General features: G+C 54.1%; 1 protein-coding gene across 1 annotated transcript in view; it reads right to left on the bottom strand.

Annotated features, from left to right (window-relative positions):
• Positions 1 to 21660, bottom strand: part of LOC133354855 (piezo-type mechanosensitive ion channel component 2-like) — a 238104-nt gene that overhangs the window by 93149 nt on the left and 123295 nt on the right. The window contains exons 10-19 of the mRNA XM_061572007.1: positions 20402 to 20440; positions 19795 to 20002; positions 17646 to 17788; positions 9112 to 9303; positions 7365 to 7436; positions 6879 to 6978; positions 5630 to 5814; positions 4736 to 4884; positions 2541 to 2714; positions 1412 to 1453 (exon numbers count right to left, since the gene is read on the bottom strand). Of these exons, the coding sequence (XP_061427991.1) occupies positions 1412 to 1453; positions 2541 to 2714; positions 4736 to 4884; positions 5630 to 5814; positions 6879 to 6978; positions 7365 to 7436; positions 9112 to 9303; positions 17646 to 17788; positions 19795 to 20002; positions 20402 to 20440 (1304 nt within the window). The remainder of the gene's footprint in view (positions 1 to 1411; positions 1454 to 2540; positions 2715 to 4735; positions 4885 to 5629; positions 5815 to 6878; positions 6979 to 7364; positions 7437 to 9111; positions 9304 to 17645; positions 17789 to 19794; positions 20003 to 20401; positions 20441 to 21660) is intronic.

Genomic DNA, 21660 nt, shown 5'->3' with positions numbered 1-21660 from the left:
CCAATAAGGTTTATTCAGTTCCATTGTAAGAACCTATCTTCAACATCATCCATTACTGAAAATAGCATAATATATGTGACAGTATAATTCTGGACAGTTGTATTGTTTAAAGCGTTTATGTGACGTAGTAATACTTTGTTTATATTTGCTCGTTTAGGTGCACCCTAGCTTGATTCGTGCACCAAATATCAGGTACAAGGGTTAATTTGAAAAAAAATATCCCATCATTGTAATAACGAGCAAATTTTCATTTAAATCGAATTGGTCTGTGAGCTTCATTATTTCACACAACTGTGATGTCACTAAGTTGTGTAGCGTGTCCGTGACGCGCGATGTGTCAGCGCGCCAGCACCGTCGCTTAGGGCCAGCCTCGCCGTGCATTGTGGGTAGCCGCGGCGCCCAGTCGGATCAGTATTGTTGGAGAGGTGACCGCTGCTGAATTAGCAGGGTGGGTGGCAGAATGGGAAACACTCAGTGAAGTGTACCCTCCACTCTGGGTTCAGTAGAGACGCACACTTTTTTTTCAGGTGTGGTTCTGCGGCCGTTGGGAATGATCTTCCTTACAATATTAGGAAGCCACTGGAGCTATGCACTTTTACATCATCTAGATTAGAAACTCATATCCTAAGAACTACTTTTTTGTGTTTAGTTTATTGTCCTTCCCCCGCACCTCCGATTAGCACGGTTGGCTACGTACGGTGCGAAAGCTCAACATAAAATGCAATACACTCGTCCCATTTTTTCAAAGAGAGACACCGTCCGCTCTGGAACCGGGATGGCGAGGTTGATGATGCTACTGAAGTTGACGGCGAGGACAATACAATATTTTAAAGCCTCTCTGCTCAACAACGTGGGTTATTAACGCTGCTGAGCCACTTGCTAGAAGAGACTTCACGCACTTTGAACCCCACAGTTCCCTTCAAGGCTACGTTCTGGCTTGCGTTGCTCGAGAAACATGCAACTGCCACTTGCATTCCCAGAAGCATGCCAAGCACCCGCGCACCGCTCTCTACTCGTGCACAGCATGCCGGGCACGTGTGCTACGTGCAAAGCACACCGCGGTTGTCCAAACGTGAAACCCCGTTCAGAACATGCCGTTTAAACCGCGAGAGACAGGGGGGTGAGCAAGGTAAACGATAACAACAAATCCAAGTCCAGGTGTTTCCCCCGGCTTAAATTAACATTAGAGCAGCGCTCATCCCCTTTGGCGGCCCTGAGCCAGGAGTGGAAATTACACATTACTATGGCAGGGGCTGATCGATATGCATATGACGAGCAATTTTGGCAGTACTATAAATGTAATAACGTGCATAAAAGGATAGAGGTTTAAAAGAGAGTGGTAGAGAGAGACTGACTAAGAGAGACAGGCACAGATCGAGGATGCAGCATAGCGAGTGAGTGGATTACCCACCTATTGACTAACACATAGACTCTCCCACTGACTTTCGAGTAGCTAAGCAGCAAGCGGAGGAAGGGAAAGAGAGACAAAAAGCACACACACACACCAGTTAGCCACACGAGCACAGCAACACACGGCCAAAGGTGCCCCTCGTCATCGTCACAGGTGACCGGGGTGCGTGCTGTCTGTGAACATTGGTGAGCGAGCACGGCAAGGCGTTTGGCCAACGTCCCAATATTTCCAGCTGCCTTTGTTTCCCCGGTGCTCACGTTCACGCACCAGATCAGACACTTCATTTCGGAGTCGACCAAACCCAGCGGGTGGTGGAGAAGGACCCGACCAGATTCAGATGCACATCGGGACTAACGCTGTGCAAGACCATTCGTGTTGTATTGCGCTAAGGCGGTGGGGACCCGCCGGTACCGTTGCTCCCAACGCAGCAGCACCCACACCGACAGCACCCACACCGACAGCACCCACACCGACAGCTTTACGCGAGGCGTTAGGAGTCGTCAGACTTGGCGAAAAAAGCGCAGCCGCTTATTCGGGGTTAGGCAAAGCACACCCCCTACCCCCCCCACACTTTGACAATGGCTCATTCCACGCGGGCAAGCGGCACGCGTCGGAACGCGTACAAGGCAAGGGGGCGGGAGATGTGAGGTGATAATATCGGAGGGGTGTTACGTCTCAAGACAACGCTCCGCTGTGGACACACAAGCGCAGTGCGCTGAATCAGCGCTGGCTTTGAAGAAGAATGGGGAAACGCACGTAGCTTTCGGAGCCGCGCGCGCATTTGTGTGTGTGCGCACACGTGTAGGTTGCAGCTGTGGTGCCTGCATGCGTGGTGAGTGCTGTGCAATGCTGTGTATGCACGGTACGCATCGCGTGCATCGCTATGCGAACATTTGTATGTGCATGTATGCTGAACTTCTTTCGCACCGTACGGAGCAAACCGTGCTAATCGAAGGTGTGATTTGTGTGTGAAGCAATATTGTGTTCAGAAGATATGACATGCGTGTGCACTTTGCATGCGTGTTCTGCGTGTGTGTATGCATGTGTGCTCGTGCTGTGCATGTTGTGTGCGTCTGTGCGTACTCCGCGTGCGTGCCCTGCGTGCGTGCGTGCTCTGCATGCGCGCCACCTGTAGGCAACGCCCTGGTTAGCGCGGGCGGCGCTGTCCAGGTCGGTGAGCGCCAGGAAGCTGTCGTGGAAGTAGTGCAGCTGCAGGATGCAGCAGAGCAGGAAGGCGGTGGGGATGAGCACCTGGGTGAAGAGCTCCGACACGCTGAACTGTTGCAGACCCAGATCACGCAGCCTGCGGCCGACACAAAGGTGCCCCGCAGGACGTCACAGACTGCTGTGGCAAGTGCTGATTGCGTGCACCGGACACGCCGGAGCGCCTTTGTCTCCTCGCTGAGGCGACGCACCGGGTACTCGTTTAATGCCGAGTCGACTTAAGGGAGGCCCAGGATCGGTTAAAATTTACATCAGTTGACGTTGGCCATGAACGGGAATCGAACTCGGGTCGCCGGGTTTGTAGCGCGAGCCGCGCTAACCGCTGCACCACCGATCCCAACCTAAAGACACGTGCGCGGTATCGGACTCGCATGCGCGCACACAGATTCTCCCACAATCAGAATCTTTACTGAGACTGGGGGAGGATTCCGATGAGCTATGAAGCTCTTGTTCACAGATGTCCAGTACGGGGCGCTGGGTCAGCGAGTTACATCGGCAAACAATACAAACACACGATAGGAGTTCTAAATAGAGAATATGGTAACCAAGTCACTAAATATAAATATCTGTATAAATAAATGTTAGAGATAATTATATATGATTTACTTTGTTATATAAGTCCGATTTATCAAGACCAGGCAAGCGAGCAAAAACAAAAAGGTTCCAGACCACACCAAGATAACACCACAGCCCCCACCCCCCCCCAGGTGGGTAAAGAGACAGCCCCCCCCCCAAGTGGATAAAGAGACAGCCCCCACCCCCCCAGGTGGGTAAAGAGACAGCCCCCCCCCCAAGTGGATAAAGAGACAGCCCCCACCCCCCCCCAGGTGGGTAAAGAGACAGCCCCCCCCCCAAGTGGATAAAGAGACAGCCCCCACCCCCCCCAAGTGGGTAAAGAGACAGCCCCCACCCCCCCAGGTGGGTAAAGAGACAGCCCCCCCCCCCCAGGTGGGTAAAGAGACAGCCCCCCCCCCCCAGGTGGGTAAAGAGACAGCCCCCCCCCCCCAGGTGGGTGAAGAGACAGCCCCCCCCCCCCAAGTGGGTAAAGAGACAGCCCCCCCCCCCAAGTGGGTAAAGAGACAGCCCCCACCCCCAAGTGGGTAAAGAGACAGCCCCCCCCCCCCCCAAGTGGGTAAAGAGACAGCCCCCCCCCCCCAGGTGGGTAAAGAGACAGCCCCCCCCCCCAAGTGGGTAAAGAGACAGCCCCCCCCCCCCAGGTGGGTAAAGAGACAGCCCCCCCCCCCAAGTGGGTAAAGAGACAGCCCCCCCCCCCAAATGGGTAAAGAGACAGCCCCCCCCCCCAAGTGGGTAAAGAGACAGCCCCCCCCCCCAAGTGGGTAAAGAGACAGCCCCCCCCCCAAGTGGGTAAAGAGACCGCCCCCCCCCCCCAAGTGGGTAAAGAGACAGCCCCCCCCCACCAGGTGGGTAAAGAGACAGCCCCCACCCCCCAAGTGGGTAAAGAGACAGCCCCCCCCCCCAAGTGGGTAAAGAGACAGCCCCCCCCCCAGGTGGGTAAAGAGACAGCCCCCCCCCCCCCAGGTGGGTAAAGAGACAGCCCCCCCCCCCCAGGTGGGTAAAGAGACAGCCCCCCCCCCCAAGTGGGTAAAGAGACAGCCCCCAACCCCCCAGGTGGGTAAAGAGACAGCCCCCTCCCCCCAGGTGGGTAAAGAGACAGCCCCCCACCCCCCCAGGTGGGTAAAGAGACAGCCCCCACCCCCCCCAGGTGGGTAAAGAGACAGCCCCCAACCCCCCAGGTGGGTAAAGAGACAGCCCCCCCCCCCCCAGGTGGGTAAAGAGACAGCCCCCCCCCCCCCAGGTGGGTAAAGAGACAGCCCCCCCCCCCCCAGGTGGGTAAAGAGACAGCCCCCCCCCCCCAGGTGGGTAAAGAGACAGCCCCCCACCCCCCCAGGTGGGTAAAGAGACAGCCCCCCCCCCCCAGGTGGGTAAAGAGACAGCCCCCCCCCCCAGGTGGGTAAAGAGACAGCCCCCAACCCCCCAGGTGGGTAAAGAGACAGCCCCCACCCCCCCAAGTGGGTAAAGAGACAGCCCCCCCCCCCCCAAGACGGGGGGGCCGTGCCTGAGCGGGAGCGGCACACTCACTGCGAGTCCGAGAGCCGCGTCATGTTCCTCCACAGGCCGGGGAAGGACTCGAACTGGTAGGTGTAGATGAAGATGGTGACCAGCATCGTGTAGGACACCACCACCATCCAGAAGTACTTGAGCAACCGGCGCCACCAGTTATAATGCACCTGCACAACATACACGCGTGCGCGCACACACACAGAGACAAAGATCCCCTACCTAGCCTCGAACACACTGTAGGGGCAAGTGCCGCTAATGTGATGTCGTCATAATTTGTTCATATTTGCTTGTTTAGGGTGGTAAGGACCACTCATTTAAGGCCGAGTCAACCTAGAGCGACGGCCAGGACCGGTTCAGATATATAATTCGTCACTAACGTTAGCGACGGCTAGGGAACGACCCCATCTGGCCACTCACGCGATCCGTGAGTGCGGCCCGGCGCAGTCTACGAGCAAGGTGTCTCTCGAGAAGCGGCAGCCGCTCCCACCGTCTCACCGCCTACCGACTCGCCACCCGGGCAGCGGGACGCCACCCGGGCAGCCCGACGCGCCACCCGGGCAGCCCGACTCGCCACCCGGGCAGCCCGACTCGCCACCCGGGCAGCCCGACTCGCCACCCGGGCAGCCCGACTCGCCACCCGGGCAGCCCGACTCGCCACCCGGGCAGCCCGACTCGCCACCCGGGCAGCCCGACTCGCCACCCGGGCAGCCCGACTCGCCACCCGGGCAGCCCGACTCGCCACCCGGGCAGCCCGACTCGCCACCCGGGCAGCCCGACTCGCCACCCGGGCAGCCCGACTCGCCACCCGGGCAGCCCGACTCGCCACCCGGGCAGCCCGACTCGCCACCCGGGCAGCCCGACTCGCCACCCGGGCACCAGCGGCAAACGCCTGGAGCGGGCGCGGGGCGGCACCTGGTAGAGCGCCACGCAGCCGAGGCACAGCGCCATGTAGATGATCTTGTAGGTGACGAGGCGGCCCTGGAGGCCCACGAAGAAGAACATCCCCCCGCACACGTAGATCCAGTACTTGACGAAGAGGCCGCGCACCAGGGCCCCCAGCACGTGCATCAGGTTGCTGCCCGCCTCGCCCTCGCCCTCTGAGCTCGCGCGCACACGAAGGCGAACGACGAAGACGAACGACAAAGATCAATGACAAAGGTCCACCGCATAGCCGCACGGACTGTTGGGGCAAGCGCTGCGATTGAGAGCATTAAACTAGAGATTTTATTTTACATGGTAAAGCCCACTGAGCTGCGTAACTCTTTTTCAGAAGCAACCTGGCCACAAATAATAGCTCAATGAAGCGGCCTATCATGTGGAAATTTATAGCAGCCAAATACAATAGTCTTTAGATAGAAAAAATAATACAATATCACGACGTTTTGATCGCAACACAAGCAATTGTCTTCAGGTGTGTTGCGATCGAAACGTCGTGATATTGTCTAATTTTTTCTATCTACGTGGCTTTACTGAAAGACCCAAAGAATATGAATTCCTACAGTCACGAAAGCTTTAAGTCAAGATTCAGCCAAACACTCTAAACACGTGATGTTGATTATAAATATCGAGGGAAAAACCGGAGGACCCACAGAAAAATCCGCACGAGCGCGGGGAAAGACATGCAAACTCCAAATATACAGCAGCAGGCGTCAAGGTCGGGGTCGAACGCACGACCTCCTGCATACCAGGTGAGGTTGTTAACATCTCGCTACCGCGTACAAGTCGGTGGTGCGACCGCCACCACACACGGCCGCATGTCTCCCCAGTGGCGGTGTTTATTCACCGCACACCAGATACTCATTTGGGACTGTGTCGACCTAGGAGAGGCCCAAGCCCAGGACCAGTTCAGATGCTTATCGCCAATGTTGGCCATGATCAGGACTCAAACTCAGATCGCTGCGTTGGTAGCGCAGTGTGCCAGCGACTACACTACCGGCTCCCCACACGCACACAGAGGGACAGACGACGATGACACTGGAGCTGCGTTGACCCCCGTGTGGGGTTGACCTTGCAGCCACTACGGTAGGAGAATTCCCTGCAACTGGCATGACACGCAATCATCATCATCATCATCACCGCCACCCCCATTACCCCCATCATCACCTACACCACCACAACCACCACCACCCACATCACCCCCCCTCCCACCCCGTCCGCGTACCCCCGGGTGGGGGTGGGGGCTGCTCCTTCTCGGGCTGCGCCTCCAGGCGCTCCTTCAGGCGCTGTCGCAGCAGGAGCCAGAAGGTGGCGTTGTACAGCAGCTGCATCACGTGACACCACGACGACATCACATCATCGCCATCATCATCGTCATCACATCACTACGTGCAGGCTCCACGCTGGGGAGGGTGGCTGCTGTTCGCAGATCATCGGAGCAGGAACCGGATATCCCTTATTTTTACTGCGCTTAAAGCGCGTAATCTGACTACTGTTACTTGTACATGATGGATCACTTTAAGGATTACCTTCGTTTAAAAAAATAACTCACGTAAGAAAGTCCTCGTCAGCAATGCAGGGCAATGGAAATAGTGCAGCAGCCAATGCACGAAGATCTCACAACAAAGCCTGTGTGTATGTGCCGGTTAGTCTGTGCGAGTGTGCATGGTGCGTGCCGGTGTGCTTGGTGCGTGCCGGTGTGCGTGTGTACCTTGCTGCCGAGAGACACGCAGGGGATGTCCTCGCGCACCAGGCCAATTGGCGCGAACTCCACCACCCCGACCTACGCAGCACGGGGACCGCGAGCGGCGCACAGGGACAGCCACCGTGTTTCTCCAGCATACGGCGCTCACGATGATAGCACAATCTAACTCTCTAAACTCAAACTAAACTATTTTTTATTTGACCAGGTAAGTCCCACTCAGCTATACAGCTCTTTTTCAGAAGCGACCTGGCCACAAAATGATATCTCAACGAAGTGGTTTATCACGTGGAATTTTACAATAGCCAAATACTCCAAATGTGGAGGGGAAAACCAGAGGATCCGGAGAAAAATCCACGCGACCATGGGAAGGAAACGCAAACTCCAAATATACAGCAGCAGGCGTCAGGGTGGGGATCGAACCCACAACTTCCTGTATACCAGGCGAGGTAGTTAACATCTTGCCACCGTGGCGCCCTGTCTGTGGGACCATGCGTGTTCTTCAGTTAACTCGCAGAGATTCGAGTGAGTTTCACCGTCTGGTTTGCTTAAGGAGATCTAGGCGACGAATGAACGAGACGGATGTCAATGTTTGACGCTTATTTCATTGTATCTGTTGTAATCCCTCGTTGTGAGTTGCATAGTCAACTCGTGATCTTCACGGAAACCCAAACTTTGAGTCACGGACTTGTTTGCCATGCAAGAGAGTTGAGTAAAAGCGAGCAAAAGCAATCCGGCTACGACGCGCAGAGACTCCTCGGGGCGCTGCCCGGTGCGAGGCCCACGGCAGAACTGAGCATTCTTCAGCAATTAAGAGCATCGTGTAAAGAAATGCCCTTGTAAGGTCAAGTGGCTTTTAAAGCTCACTTTGATCGCTTGCAATATATTTCCCTTGACATATTTTTACATGGCCGTGATCCAGCCTTTGGAAAAAATAAAATCTGTGTCCCTTAGACGGCCGCCTACCGCCGACTCCGCGCGCGGCCGGGGATTGGATCCCACGATCCATGGTGTGGCCCCTGCGCCCCCTTTGTGTACGCTTCTCAATTCGACTTTTATCTTCAGACCCAGCATCCAGAATTCCCCGGTTCAGTGAAGGTCTGATTGTGTACGGTTATTTAGTAATTTATTCTATTTTAGATTTTATTATTATTGTTACGGGTCATTAGCCAATTTGGCCAGGGCTATGGCTGCTGGCACACAGTGGCTAACGTTTCGAGTAACTCATTGCTAAAATCAAAAACATCACTACTGCTCAACTCAAGATTGTCACCGACACGGGCCGGTGATCCTGTAACACGGACCTCATGCTCAGTGTGTGGTCAGATGATGACTATTACTATTATTGTTGATATTGTTGTTTAGCGAGTACCGAGTGATTTGACCATCGTTACGTGTGAGCTCATTTGAGGACAGAAGTCACCAACTCAGATTGTGGAGATTGCGTCACATGGCCCAGCGGTAGCGCGCTCGCCGCAGAGGTTCGCGGTCCGAATCCGGCAGGCCGCCCTGGTTAATACAGCGGCCGCGTTCACCATAAACTACTCCGCGTCGTCTCCTTCCCTTCCCAGTGGACATTACAGATCCCTCGACGTCACTCGACTCGAGGAGGCCGTTGCGTGCCGGCATTGCGGTGCAAATCAGCGCGAGCCAGCCAGCCGGTCAATACGGCTCTGAGTTAGCGAGTAAACGAGCGAGAGGGTGACTATGCGAGCGAGCGCGTCTCCCGCTGGCGGAGCGCCGTGCCGGTACCCGCCTTCAGCGGCAGCTCGTGCTCGTTGAGGCGCAGGCTCCACACGTAGGCGAGCAGGCAGAGCACGTTGCCGTAGGCCACGAGGAAGGGAGCGCTCAGCATGGTGTAGTGGCGCCGGTTCCGCATCATCCAGATGAGGCACGACCACAGCAGCAGCACGAAGGTCAGCCAACTGTGGTAGGTGATGCTCCACGCCTGGGACACGAGTGCAGACACGCGCGGGGGCACACGGTCACACGCAGATGCACATACAGGTTCACACGCGAGTACACAGATATTCCCATTTTCCTAGTTGTTGAGGCGAGTGCTGTGAGCGAGCACCTATTAAGGGCAGTACGGAAATAATGTTTGCACGCCACGTCGGGTACCCGTGTAAGGCTGAGTCGACCTCGGGGAGGCCCAGGACTGGTTTAAGTATTCACCACTGATGTTGGCTGGGAGCAAGAATCGAATGTATATATATATATATATCTGTGTATCCACTAGCATACAAACACAAAGATCACCCGTGTAGCCTTAATAGACTGTTGGGGCAAGTGCTGTTAGCGAGCACCTATGAAGACCGGCACGGCACACATGGTGTTGGGTGGCCTACACCACGCCCGGCCGCCTTTGTCTCCCCAGTGCTCTAAGGGTCAATTGGCCTTGGGGAAACTCAGGACCGGTTCAGATCCCATTTTCCAATGATATTCGTCACGGTCGGGAATCAAACCCAAGTTTCCGAGACTAGCGCAGTGTGTGAACCACTGAGCCAACGCTTCCCATGAACACACACACGCCCACGCGCGCACATTGACGCGCACACGCCGAGAAGGAGGGAGCTATAAATTCAGATCATTTGTATCCCTCGGTGGAGTGATTACGGTTTGGAGGGCACTCGCCGAGTTCCCACTTGACCCGCCGTGACTTCCTGCCGGCTCTCGAAACCTCCAGGGCCCGCCCGGGACGAGGCGGGAGGACGACGAGGTCACGATGAGGATGGGCAGGTGGCCAGCGCACGCCCGGCTCATAGTTTCCACACGGAGAGCCGTCTCGCGCCGATAGCAGCGCGGGTCGCGCCACGCCGTCGCGTCACGGCTCAGACACGCAACGCGCTCCGTGTTAAAAATAACACCGCCACCTCCTCTTGCACAAAGTTCGTCTGCGGTGGCGACTTTGTTCAGACAAAGGAAACGCTCTCCCGCCACACGCGTTCGGCGGGGAAACGCGCGCAGTCGTGGTCGCTCGCCGGCTCATCCTGGCAAAATCTCACGTGGAGACATTATCGTGCAGCACCGTGTAACCAGCCTCCACCCCCCCATCGAGAATGGGCGCACACTGCCCAGCGAGTTTCACCTGTGCCAAAAATAAACCGAACCAAACCAGTGAACGTTACTCACACACGCACGCACACACACACACACGGGGAATGTCGCGATTTTGGTTTCCCCAACAACAACCGCCATTCGCCACTAAGTGGAGGTGACTTTACCACGGCAACTGTGCTAGGCTATGTGCACGTTAAGGCCATGTGAAGTGTCGGGTCACGGGACAGACCCAGGTGCCATGGGTGGACTGACTCAGATAACTGGCAGGTGCACGAGCTATACTCCCTACAGTCGCAGCAGCAGCAGCATCAGCCCCACGCGCCAGAACCCACAGGCCAATCACCACTCACACGGAGACCCGCCACTCCACCGCGGCCGTTTCACACTGCGCTGTGAGTGAGCGAGTCAGTATGTTCGTACGTCTGCAACGTGTATTTGCGGAGAGGTGTATGTGTGCGAGGTTTTGTACCTACGACAAAAAAAAATATGGCATTGCAAAGGACAGCGACATTTACGTGGTGAAGTGACGCACTTCAGAAATTACAACGGCCGATGTGTGACATTCTGTTTATAATTTTGTCTCTCTATGGATTTGACCTAATTACTCGGAGTCGGTCCAAGTCTCCCACCTCCTGGAGCAAGCGCTTGATGTTAACTGTGTTCTCTTGTCTGCCATCGACCTCGTCCTCTCGTCGGCAATGTCAGAGTGTAACTGACATTGCGCCCGGCGCTGCCCGTGCTCACGCCATGCGCTAAATAGAAGACAGGAACATCCCTGGCCATCTGCAGTCTCTCTGTGAGAACCACGCTGCCTCTGCAATGTCATACGTTAATATATTTACCCATTCACCAAAATCTACCTTTGTTCTTACATCAGTAATATCAAGGTGGTGGGGATGTGTCTCTGGTGCACATGGCATGACAACGACGACGACGACGATGTCATCTTAGCAACAACAGGACTTTGCTAATGACAGTCCAGCATCAGCTTCATGCATCAATTGGATTGAGCTTTTCTGTGTCCCCACGATGATGATGATGATGTGGCTTGCCCCTGCTGCACGCCGGTCTGTTTGTGTGTGCAGTCTGTACTCCTATAACACGGTCGTAGCTGAATTCCTAAAGAACATTGCGTTATGGAAAAATGGCATTATAATAAAAGATATAGGTTAAAGCAAGTCCACGATAACATGTGAGATGCGTACGCAGGCCGAACAAAGACAGAAGCATCCAGCAGCATCCCAAAGCCTCGTGTGATGCTACGTCGAAGCAGCCGTATGACCGCTTATTCCTACTCGCACTACGACGTAGTTCCATTCGCTTGATCACGTTATATCTGATTCGCACCCGCGTGATGAAAATGTGTTCCCAAATACATTAATCGCGTCAATATATCAAATTCGCCGTTATAGGAGAACAGACTGCATCACAGACGCGTACTTGTCAGCAGGTTGCCAGGATGCAATGGGGCTTGGCTCAGGAATATGTTTGTGTTTTTTTTCCCACCAACGGGCGTGAGAGTGAGACTGTGGACAGACACCCCGTGGGATCCACTCAAGGTGAGCTCACCGAGTTTGGCGACAGCTGCTGATGGAGCAGCTGGAAGCCCGCCCGGGTGTTGGATGGAGAGGGGGGATGATGTCTAGAAAAATCAACCCTCCTCAACTAGACCCAAGACAAAGAGCTGCCTCGTGGCTCAATCAGGCGGAGTGCCAATTCTGCTTGAGGATGACGATTATTACGACGATCGTGACGATGAAGGTGGAAAGAACAATTGTTACATGTCCAGCCAAATTTTTTTGTTTATCCACTGCTGAATGTGTACTTCCCCATGTCTTGCAGGCCAAGAGGTATATTTGACCGTACTTCACCATGCCGGTCATCGTGGGTTTATGAAGGTGCAGAGGGTTGCATAACGCAGCAATGGATTTTTCTGTGCTGCTCTCCCGCCACGCCTCCCACATCTGTCTTGCGCGCAAGGTGGTGGGTCGCTCATCCAGGCACCGTCCACACTCAACCTGCTTAGCTTCCGAGATGCGACGAGGACGGGTGCATTCTGGGTAACTTGTCCAGAATGCAAGCCACGCAAAACAACCCAAATCTACCGCGCAGAGATGGATACCGCGTGACGAGCGTGGCGCGCAAACTGCTAGACGATAAAAATACGAATCCGAAAAAAAAAATGGAAATAAACCGCTCTCAGCATTGCTGAAGCGAGGCCACGGCGGGCCTGCGGAGTCGTGGGCCGTGGGCCGGATGCCATCCCCTGGCCCCGCGGGGAGTGGGGGTGAAGTATGGTTGCTCGGACGCCGCTTGAAGCTGAGCCCAGGGAACCGCCCCATGGCGGCATTCTCACCACACGCTGCCCGGGGGCCGTCGTGGCCGCTCGCACGGCCCCATCGCACACAGCGGCAGCCGCGGGGTCACTCACACAGCCAGTCTCACAAACTCACAGATACGCACTCACAGATACACACACACACAGATACACACTCACAAACTCACTCACACACTCACAGATATACACTCACAGATACACACTCACAGATACACACTCACTCACACACTCACACACACATACTCACTCACACACTCACTCACACACTCACTCACACACTCACAGATACACACTCACTCACAGATACACACTCACTCACACACTCACAGATACACACTCACTTACACACTCACAGACACACACTCACTCACACACTCACACTCACACACTCACACAGCCAGTCTCACACACTCACAGATACACACACACTCACACACTCACAGATACACACTCACTCACACACTCACACAGCCAATCTCACACACTCACAGATACACACACACTCATACAACAACAACAACCGCCATTCGCCACTAAGTGGCGGTGACGTCACCACGACGCTTGTGCCAGGCTATGTGCATGTTAAAGCCACGTGAAGTGTAGAACGCCCGCTGGCAGGAGGTCACGGGGCAGACCCAGGTGCCATGGGTCGATTGACCGAGATGCACCACCTGTGCCCCCCACTGTGCCAACTTGCTGTGTATTAGCCATCCGTCGCTCCGCTCGTTGTTGTGAGAGTCACTCCGCTGTCCTCCGTTGTTGCTGGAGGGTGACTGCCTCCAACTGCCCAGCAGAGTCCTTCACGAGCCTCCTCCACGGAGGCTGATCTCGATACCACTCATATCAGTCCACTGAGCTCCACGTCCTCTTGTACCACATCACTCCGTCTCTTCTCTAGCCCGTGTCGTGCCCGTTAAGCCCCCTCTATCTGGCTGAACAAAAGTTGTTTTGGCATGCGGTGGCTGGGCATGTGGGCTACATGACCCAGCCAACGCAGCCTTGCCTGCCGGAGGAGCTCACCGATGAGACTTTGTCTAGATCTTTCAAGAATTTGTGAGCTCCTCACACAATCCAGCCTGATTAAACCCAGGATGGATTGAAGGCAGGCTAGTCTAAATGTTTATAACCAGCAAGGATGTTCCATTAGGGGGGTTCACGTTTCACAAGCATAGAGAAGGGAGGGCATGACCGTGGCTTAGAAGAGAATGAGGAGGCTTCGTGTGGAGTGACAAACCAAGTAGCTTCAACACAACGTTACACAGCCAATGAAAAGATAATGCCGCTCGACTGATTCGGAGTGAGACCTCTGCTGTCAAACTGAAGCCGGTCATTAACACACTTCCCAGGAATGGAAAACTCTCCACTCTCTCCACAACTGCCCTATCACCAATTGGCAGTTGAGGGGGTGAAGTGTTTGATGGCACAAAATACCCAGGCAGGTGCTTAGTTTTGGTGGGGCTGATGGTAAGGCCCCACCTCTTAGTGGCACACTCCAGGTTCAACAGCAGTGCCTCCAACTCCTTCTCTGAGTAAGCAGCAATCACCAGATCATCAGCATACATAACATGGTTGACCAATAGGGAACCATCCCTTGACAGCACCCGGCCATCGTTCAGCCTCCCATTGTATTTGTGTAGTGACTTAAATGATGTCATAGGAGTGTTACTGTACATCTGGAGCCTCTCTCTGGGACCAGAGTGAGTGCGGCATGCGAGCGGGCCCTAGGGGGCATAGTCCTGGTGACGGCCTGAGAGAGGGCACATGGTAGTCTGAGTGAACCCGAGAGGGCACGTGACCGGGACAGGGTAGTGAGGGGGGCCCGAGGGGGGCTTGAGGGGCACGTGACGCTCGGTCGAGGCCTTCGGGAAAGGTCTCGAAGGGGGCATGGCCGAAGGTGGAGCGAGGCCACGCCCACGGGCAGCAAGGGGCGGTCCCGGGAGCGTGTTCTTGGCGAGTCTGTGGAATCGAGCCGCGGTCCCGCGTCTCGTCGCTCTTCGGTTGTCGTCACGCTCGGCGTCGTGGGTCAGGCAGGCGTCGCTGGCCTGACCCGGTCATCTAGTTACCCCGTTAAAGTGGATAAAGTGTACGTTAATGTAGTTAGCCTGTTGGGTCGTTAAATAAACGTGTTGCCTCCAAGATCGAGTGTGCGCCTCCACAGAACAACACTACATTTGTACCAGATGGAGATTCTTCTGGTACAGCCATGGAAAGCTTCTTGAACTACGTGATCGAAAAATATGTTAAATAATGTGGGAGCCAGAGGACATCCCTGTCCCACCCCAGGGTAAAAAGGGAATGCCACAGTCTCCCAGCCATGTAGATTTACCTGGGCCTGCCAACCATCATGAAGGTCCTCAATGATTGTGAGCAAATAGTCTGGGACTCCGAAAGCACAAAGAACAACCGAGAGCCCAGGCCAATTGATGTATCATAGGCCTTGACCAGATCAATAAAGCAGAGATGTCGGTCCTCTTGGAATTGCCTACACCTCTGCTGTAGCAGATAGAAAATATGGGAAATGTGCAGGACCGCCCTGGCCTGAAACCATATTGGGGTTCTGCAAGCCTCTTCTCAGCATGCCTGGCAAGGCGATGTTGAATAATCCTTGCCCGGACCTTTCCCAGCACACTGGGTAGGGAGAAGCCCCTGTAGACTGTGCGGTCCCCCTCCTGAAGGGCATCCTTCCAATCCTACGGAACCCGTCCAGTGGCCCAGACTGTTATTATGATGTCATATAGGGCAGTCTGTGTACAAACGCCACCCTCCCTCAGTATTTCGCTAAAGAGATCATCTCTGCCTGGCGCTTTTCCTGATCTCAGAATCTGGACCACCTTCTGTACATCCTCAACAGTTGGGACTTCAGCCAGCCACTCACAGGGGTGACTACTTGGAATATTTGAGGCACCGCAGCCTCAGCAGGGTCATCCCCGCTCTATGATGTTTCCAGGCTGAGGGATTTCCCCTCACCCAAGACGTCACAGAAATTCTCAGCAAATCTGATGGTGTGGCGCTGCAAATTACTTGTTTGATGGAGTTAAAGAGTAATTTGTGATCGCGGACTACTGAGGCTCCATCTCCTCAGCAACCCGCGACCACCACTCATCTTTGCAGCGCCGCACGGCTCTCCGAACCTCCCAGCGAAGGCTGCGGCAAACCTCCTCATTCTCCCATGTGGGATGCTGTAGATGGTGGGAGTGGGCCTGTCGCTTTTTCTCAGCCAGCCGAAACACCTCCTCCGTCAGCCAGGGTCTCTGGGGAGGTTTGGACCGTGTACCCAAAGCAACCATTGCAGCTGCATGAGCCACCGTCCTAAACCTCGCCCATTTCCCCTCGGCATCAGGAAGAGATGCCAACCCCAGCTGCAAGTGATGATGACATTCTTGCTTACAACTTTATCTAGCTGAGACCATGCCACTGTGGATTGAAATGGGGTCACAGATGGACACCCACCACCGGAGTGGAAAAATGGCAGGTGCATCTTACAGATGACAAGCCGATGGTCAGTGGGCAGATCATACTCACACTCCCACACACACCCAAATATATACATACATACACACACTCACTCAACCAGTCTAGCTCACTCACTCACACAGATACACACTCACACATACTCACTCACACTCACAGACTCACTCACACTCACACACAGACTCACTCACACTCACACACACTCACTCACACTCACAGACTCACTCACACTCACTCACACAGATACACATACACACTCACACACACTCACTCACAGACTCACTCACTCACACACAGACTCACTCACACTCACACACAGACTCACTCACACTCACACACAGACTCACTCACACTCACACACAGACTCACACACACTCACACACAGACTCACACACACACACAGACTCACTCACACTCACACACAGACTCACTCACACACACACACAGACTCACTCATACACAGACTCACTCACACTCACACACAGACTCACTCACACTCACACACAGACTCACTCACAGACTCACTCACATTGACAGACAAAGATTCCCCATATAGCCTCAACAGAATGTTGGGGCAAGTGCTGTTAGCGAACACCTATGAAGACCGGCATGGCACACGCGGGGGTGGGTGACTAGCACCATGCCCGGTCGCCTTTGTCTCCCCAGTGGCGATGTTTACACACCGCACCAAGTACTAATTTGAGGCTGAGTCGACCTAGGGGAGGCCCAGAACCGGTTCAGATAATCGCCACTGGTGTTGGCCATGAGTGAGAATCGAGCTCGGGTCGCCGGGTTCGTAGCGCAGCGCAGTGCTAACCACACATGAATCTTTAATTCCATTAAAAAAAAGTAACTACTGCGCCTCACTCACTCACACACTCACTCACACACTCACTCACACGCTCACTCACACACTCACAAAGTGACACACACTCACACACACTCACAAAGATACACACTAACTCACACACTTACATACTCTCCGCAAATCAGGGTGAGTGTGTTTTAATTAGTTAATTTAAATTCTGTTTCGTAAGCATATTGCATTAATTTGCTTTTAAATATTTCACTGCTGCTCGTGACGACTGTGGGATCGTTGTCTCTGGGTGGATGCCGTTTTACTCTCCCTGCCCGACGCCTCGCGCGGTGCGAGAGTGCGGCGAGTGTGGGGCGAGTGTCGGGTGAGTGTGGGGTGAGTGTGGGGTGAGTGACAGGGTGAGTGTGGGGTGAGTGTGGGGTGAGTGTGGGGTGAGTGTGTGGGGTGAGTGACAGGGTGAGTGTGGGGTGAGTGTGGGGTGAGTGTGGGGTAAGTGTGGGGTGAGTGTGGGGTGAGTGACAGGGTGAGTGTGGGGTGAGTGTGGGGTGAGTGTGGGGTGAGTGTGTGGGGTGAGTGTGTGGCGTGTGCCCGCGTGCTCGCTCACCATCATCGCGATGAGTGCCGTCACGTAGCTCTGCTGCATCAGAAACCGGCCAACCGTCCCAAAGTGTCCCGCCGGGTCCGACCCCTGACCCCCGGCCTCCGCTTCACCCTCCAAGCTGCACTTTGACCCCTGGCCTGATAAACCTGCAGAACGGAAGGACGTGGTGAATGTCACTTTCAATTAAAGCTGCAACTATTACAATATTTTTTTTATATCCTCGGCAAGGCCCACTTGATGCCCACTCGAGGCCCACAACAGAGCACCACAGTGCGGGCCGAATGCAGATGCAGGGCGGTGGAAGACGTGGAACCGTGGCCTGAGGGGACAATCAAAATCAAAGATCCCCCCCCCCCCCTATTTCGTGTTTTGCTAAATTTGAAATGAAAGCATCAGTGAATCAGTGAAGCACTCCGGCTGACTCATGGCCAGCAACAACATCCATGTGAACCAAGGGAACGGTGACAGAATGCCACACAGCCCAGCACGGTCGACTAACCAAAGTGCGATCCAGTCATCACTGGGCTAACTTGGCACCTTACATTGTTTACAGTTACACGCAGCTTACCGCAAGAGAATTACACGAATGATGATGGTGAAAATTAATGTTACTGATAAGACCTTTGGCTCGATGTAAATTGACCACTTTTAGCCACTGTGTTTTATAACCACCCACTCGACTGCAGGACTGCCATCCATCCACACGGAGCAAACCTCATGGAGTTGGGGCATTGCAGTTACCACACAACGTTCAACAGACGATGCATTCAATTTCTGCGATCCAGTTCTATCACCAAATAAACTCCATGACAGTCGAGGCCTGGGGGGAGTTAAGGAGTGCCACTCCCATTCACGATTTTACAGACGGCCGTCTCGCGTCGTCCTATCGTCACGTGGTCACGTCATCATCACGTGGTCACGTCATCGTCACGTCATCGTCACGTGGTCACGTCATCGTCACGTCATCGTCACGTCATCGTCACGTGGTCACGTCATCGTCACGTCATCGTCACGTCGTCGTCACGTGGTCACGTCATCGTCACCGTCATTGTCACGTCATCGTCACATCATCTTCACGTGGTCGTCACGACATTGTCACGTCATCGTCACGTCATCGTCATCGTCACGTCATCGTCACGTTATCCTCACGTGGTCACGTCATCGTCACGTCATCGTCATCGTCATCGTCATGTCATCGTCACGTCACGTCACGTCATCGTCACGTCATCGTCACGTCGTCGTCACGTCGTCGTCACGTGGTCACGTCATCGTCATCGTCACGTCGTCGTCGTCGTCACGTCATCGTCACGTGGTCGTCACGTGGTCGTTGTCAGGTCGTCGTCGCCGTGTCGTCGTGGGGCGGCCCCAGAAGGCAAAGCGGCGGGAACGCTTGGCGACGCGCCTCTTCCGCTCGCGCTCACCCTGCATCCGTAACCCTCGCACGTCGTCGGCTCATACACACGCAGCAGCAACAGCAGCACTTCCACCTCCTCCTGCTGCTGCTGCTGAGGTCACGTAAAATTCGATAAATTTTGGGCCACGGAGATGAAATGCAATCCGCGGTTACAAACGATTTACAGAGCAACCACTTTGTGATTTCGGCCCCTTTCCAGGAGTGAGCAATCGCCGTTTTAGAGAAAGCTAAGTCCCGCCATAGGAATGTGGAGTTTCTGCTTACTGGCTGAGGGCCACGAGTGCTGATGATTGGCACTCAATGCAAGTTTGAGTTGGAAGATATCTGACCTCAAATAAAGACGCCAGTTTATCTCGTAATTATTTCTAGCCTGAGTGAGCTTCTCCATGAATAAAATTCAAAGTTAGGCGCTTCTATAAATATTTTCTCTTAATAAATATACAGGAAGTTTAATCTCACACTGCAATCTTGCACTATTTATTCTTTCAACCAAATATTTTTGCAATATTGTTCCAATTTGTACTCGTATTTTGTACACTCACGCTGAGCACCAGTATTTCTCCAATGTATTTTCTCAGACCTCCTGCGCAGCAGAAACATGCCTCGGTGAAGTCTCATAACTCCTACCGACGTATCATCCGTCTGCCGCTCGCGACGCACGCATCAGACCACGCGTGCGAGGGTGGCAGGAGGGCCGTGGCGAGGATGGGACGGGGGGTGCGGTCACGGAGTCCGCACCGGACTGAGCCGAAGGTCTCCACGAGGAGGGCGACTCGATGGGGATCTCCACGTAGCCCGGGGAGAGGGGGTCGCCAGGGTCGATCAGCAGGTCGCGGTTGTCAAGGTCGCGGAGGTCGCGGAGGTCGACGAGAGGGGAGGGGCGCCGCGCGGCCCCGTCGTGCTGCACGGGGCGCCCGGGGCTCCCGTTGGCCGTGTAGAGCACGGGCTGCGAGGCACGCGGCGCGCGTCAGTGAGCGGCGCGAGGCCGTAACCAGCGCCCGGCGAGGGTGGCGCCCGGGTGGCGCGGTGCGGAGGTGCGCCTCGGCGAGTGCGACTGACGATGTGGATGACGCTCGTGATGACGACGTGCATATGTTGAACTTCTTTCTCACCATACGTAGCCAACCACGCTAATCGGAGGTGCGGGATGACCGTGATGATAACCGTGATGATGACATTGACGGTGTTGATTATGGTTCTTATAATGATAGCACAGGCAGTGATGATGATGATGATGTTAATCATGCCAATAGTGCTGGTGGTGTTGCTGCTGCTGCTGCTGCTGCTGATGGTGATGGTGGTGGTTATATTTAATATGTTGTGTCACTGTGCTCATAAATCGTACGTTGGACACTCCCAGCTCTTCTGGAGCCAGTCTCAAGGGCTGTGGAAGGCAAAGAAAATATTTTCCAAATGTTTTAGTTATAAATTAGAAGATATTAAATTTACAATATTTTATTAAATCTCGCTCCCAAAGCAGTCACACATTGAACCCTGGCCAATGGCTCTCCAAACGGAGGTCTTGGTCTGGTACGTGGTGGCGATGGTGTGTGTGGTGTAATGTGTGTGGTGTGGTGTAATGTGTGGTGTGGTGTAATGTGTGTGGTGTGGTGTAATGTGTGTGGTGTGGTGTAATGTGTGTGGTGTGGTGTAATGTGTGTGGTGTGGTGTAATGTGTGTGGTGTGGTGTAATGTGTGTGGTGTTGTGTAATGTGTGTGGTGTGGTGTAATGTGTGTGGTGTGGTGTAATGTGTGGTGTGGTGTAATGTGTGTGGTGTTGTGTAATGTGTGTGGTGTGGTGTAATGTGTGTGGTGTTGTGTAATGTGTGTGGTGTGGTGTAATGTGTGTGGTGTTGTGTAATGTGTGTGGTGTTGTGTAATGTGTGTGGTGTGGTGTAATGTGTGTGGTGTTGTGTAATGTGTGTGGTGTGGTGTAATGTGTGTGGTGTGGTGTAATGTGTGTGGTGTGGTGTAATGTGTGTGGTGTGGTGTAATGTGTGTGGTGTGGTGTAATGTGTGTGGTGTGGTGTAATGTGTGGTGTAATGTGTGTGGTGTAATGTGTGTGGTTTGGTGTAATGTGTGTGGTGTGGTGAAATGTGTGTGGTGTGGTGTAATGTGTGTGGTGTGGTGTAATGTGTGTGGTGTGGTGAAATGTGTGTGGTGTGGTGTAATGTTTGTGGTGTGGTGTAATGTGTGTGGTGTAATGTGTGTGGTGTGGTGAAATGTGTGTGGTGTGGTGTAATGTTAGTGGTGTGGTGTAATGTGTGTAGTGTGGTGAAATGTGTGTGGTGTGGTGTAATGTGTGTGGTGTGGTGTAATGTGTGTGGTGTGGTGTAATGTGTGTGGTGTGGTGTAATGTGTGTGGTGTGGTGTAATGTGTGTGGTGTGGTGTAATGTGTGTGGTGTGGTGTAATGTGTGTGGTGTGGTGAAATGTGTGTGGTGTGGTGTGGTGTTGTGTAATGTGTGTGGTGTGGTGTAATGCGTGTGGTGTGGTGTAATGTGTGTGGTGTGGTGTAATGTGTGTGGTGTGGTGTGGTGTTGTGTAATGTGTATGGTGTGGTGTAATGCGTGTGGTGTGGTGTAATGTGTGTGGTGTGGTGTA

This window comes from Lethenteron reissneri, chromosome 49 (genome assembly GCF_015708825.2).
Source record: "Lethenteron reissneri isolate LAM-NWPU_2019-01 chromosome 49, ASM1570882v1, whole genome shotgun sequence".
Lineage (NCBI taxonomy): Eukaryota > Metazoa > Chordata > Hyperoartia > Petromyzontiformes > Petromyzontidae > Lethenteron > Lethenteron reissneri.
Note: the sequence above shows the minus strand (reverse complement) of the source record. Positions and strands in the feature narration are given on the sequence as shown.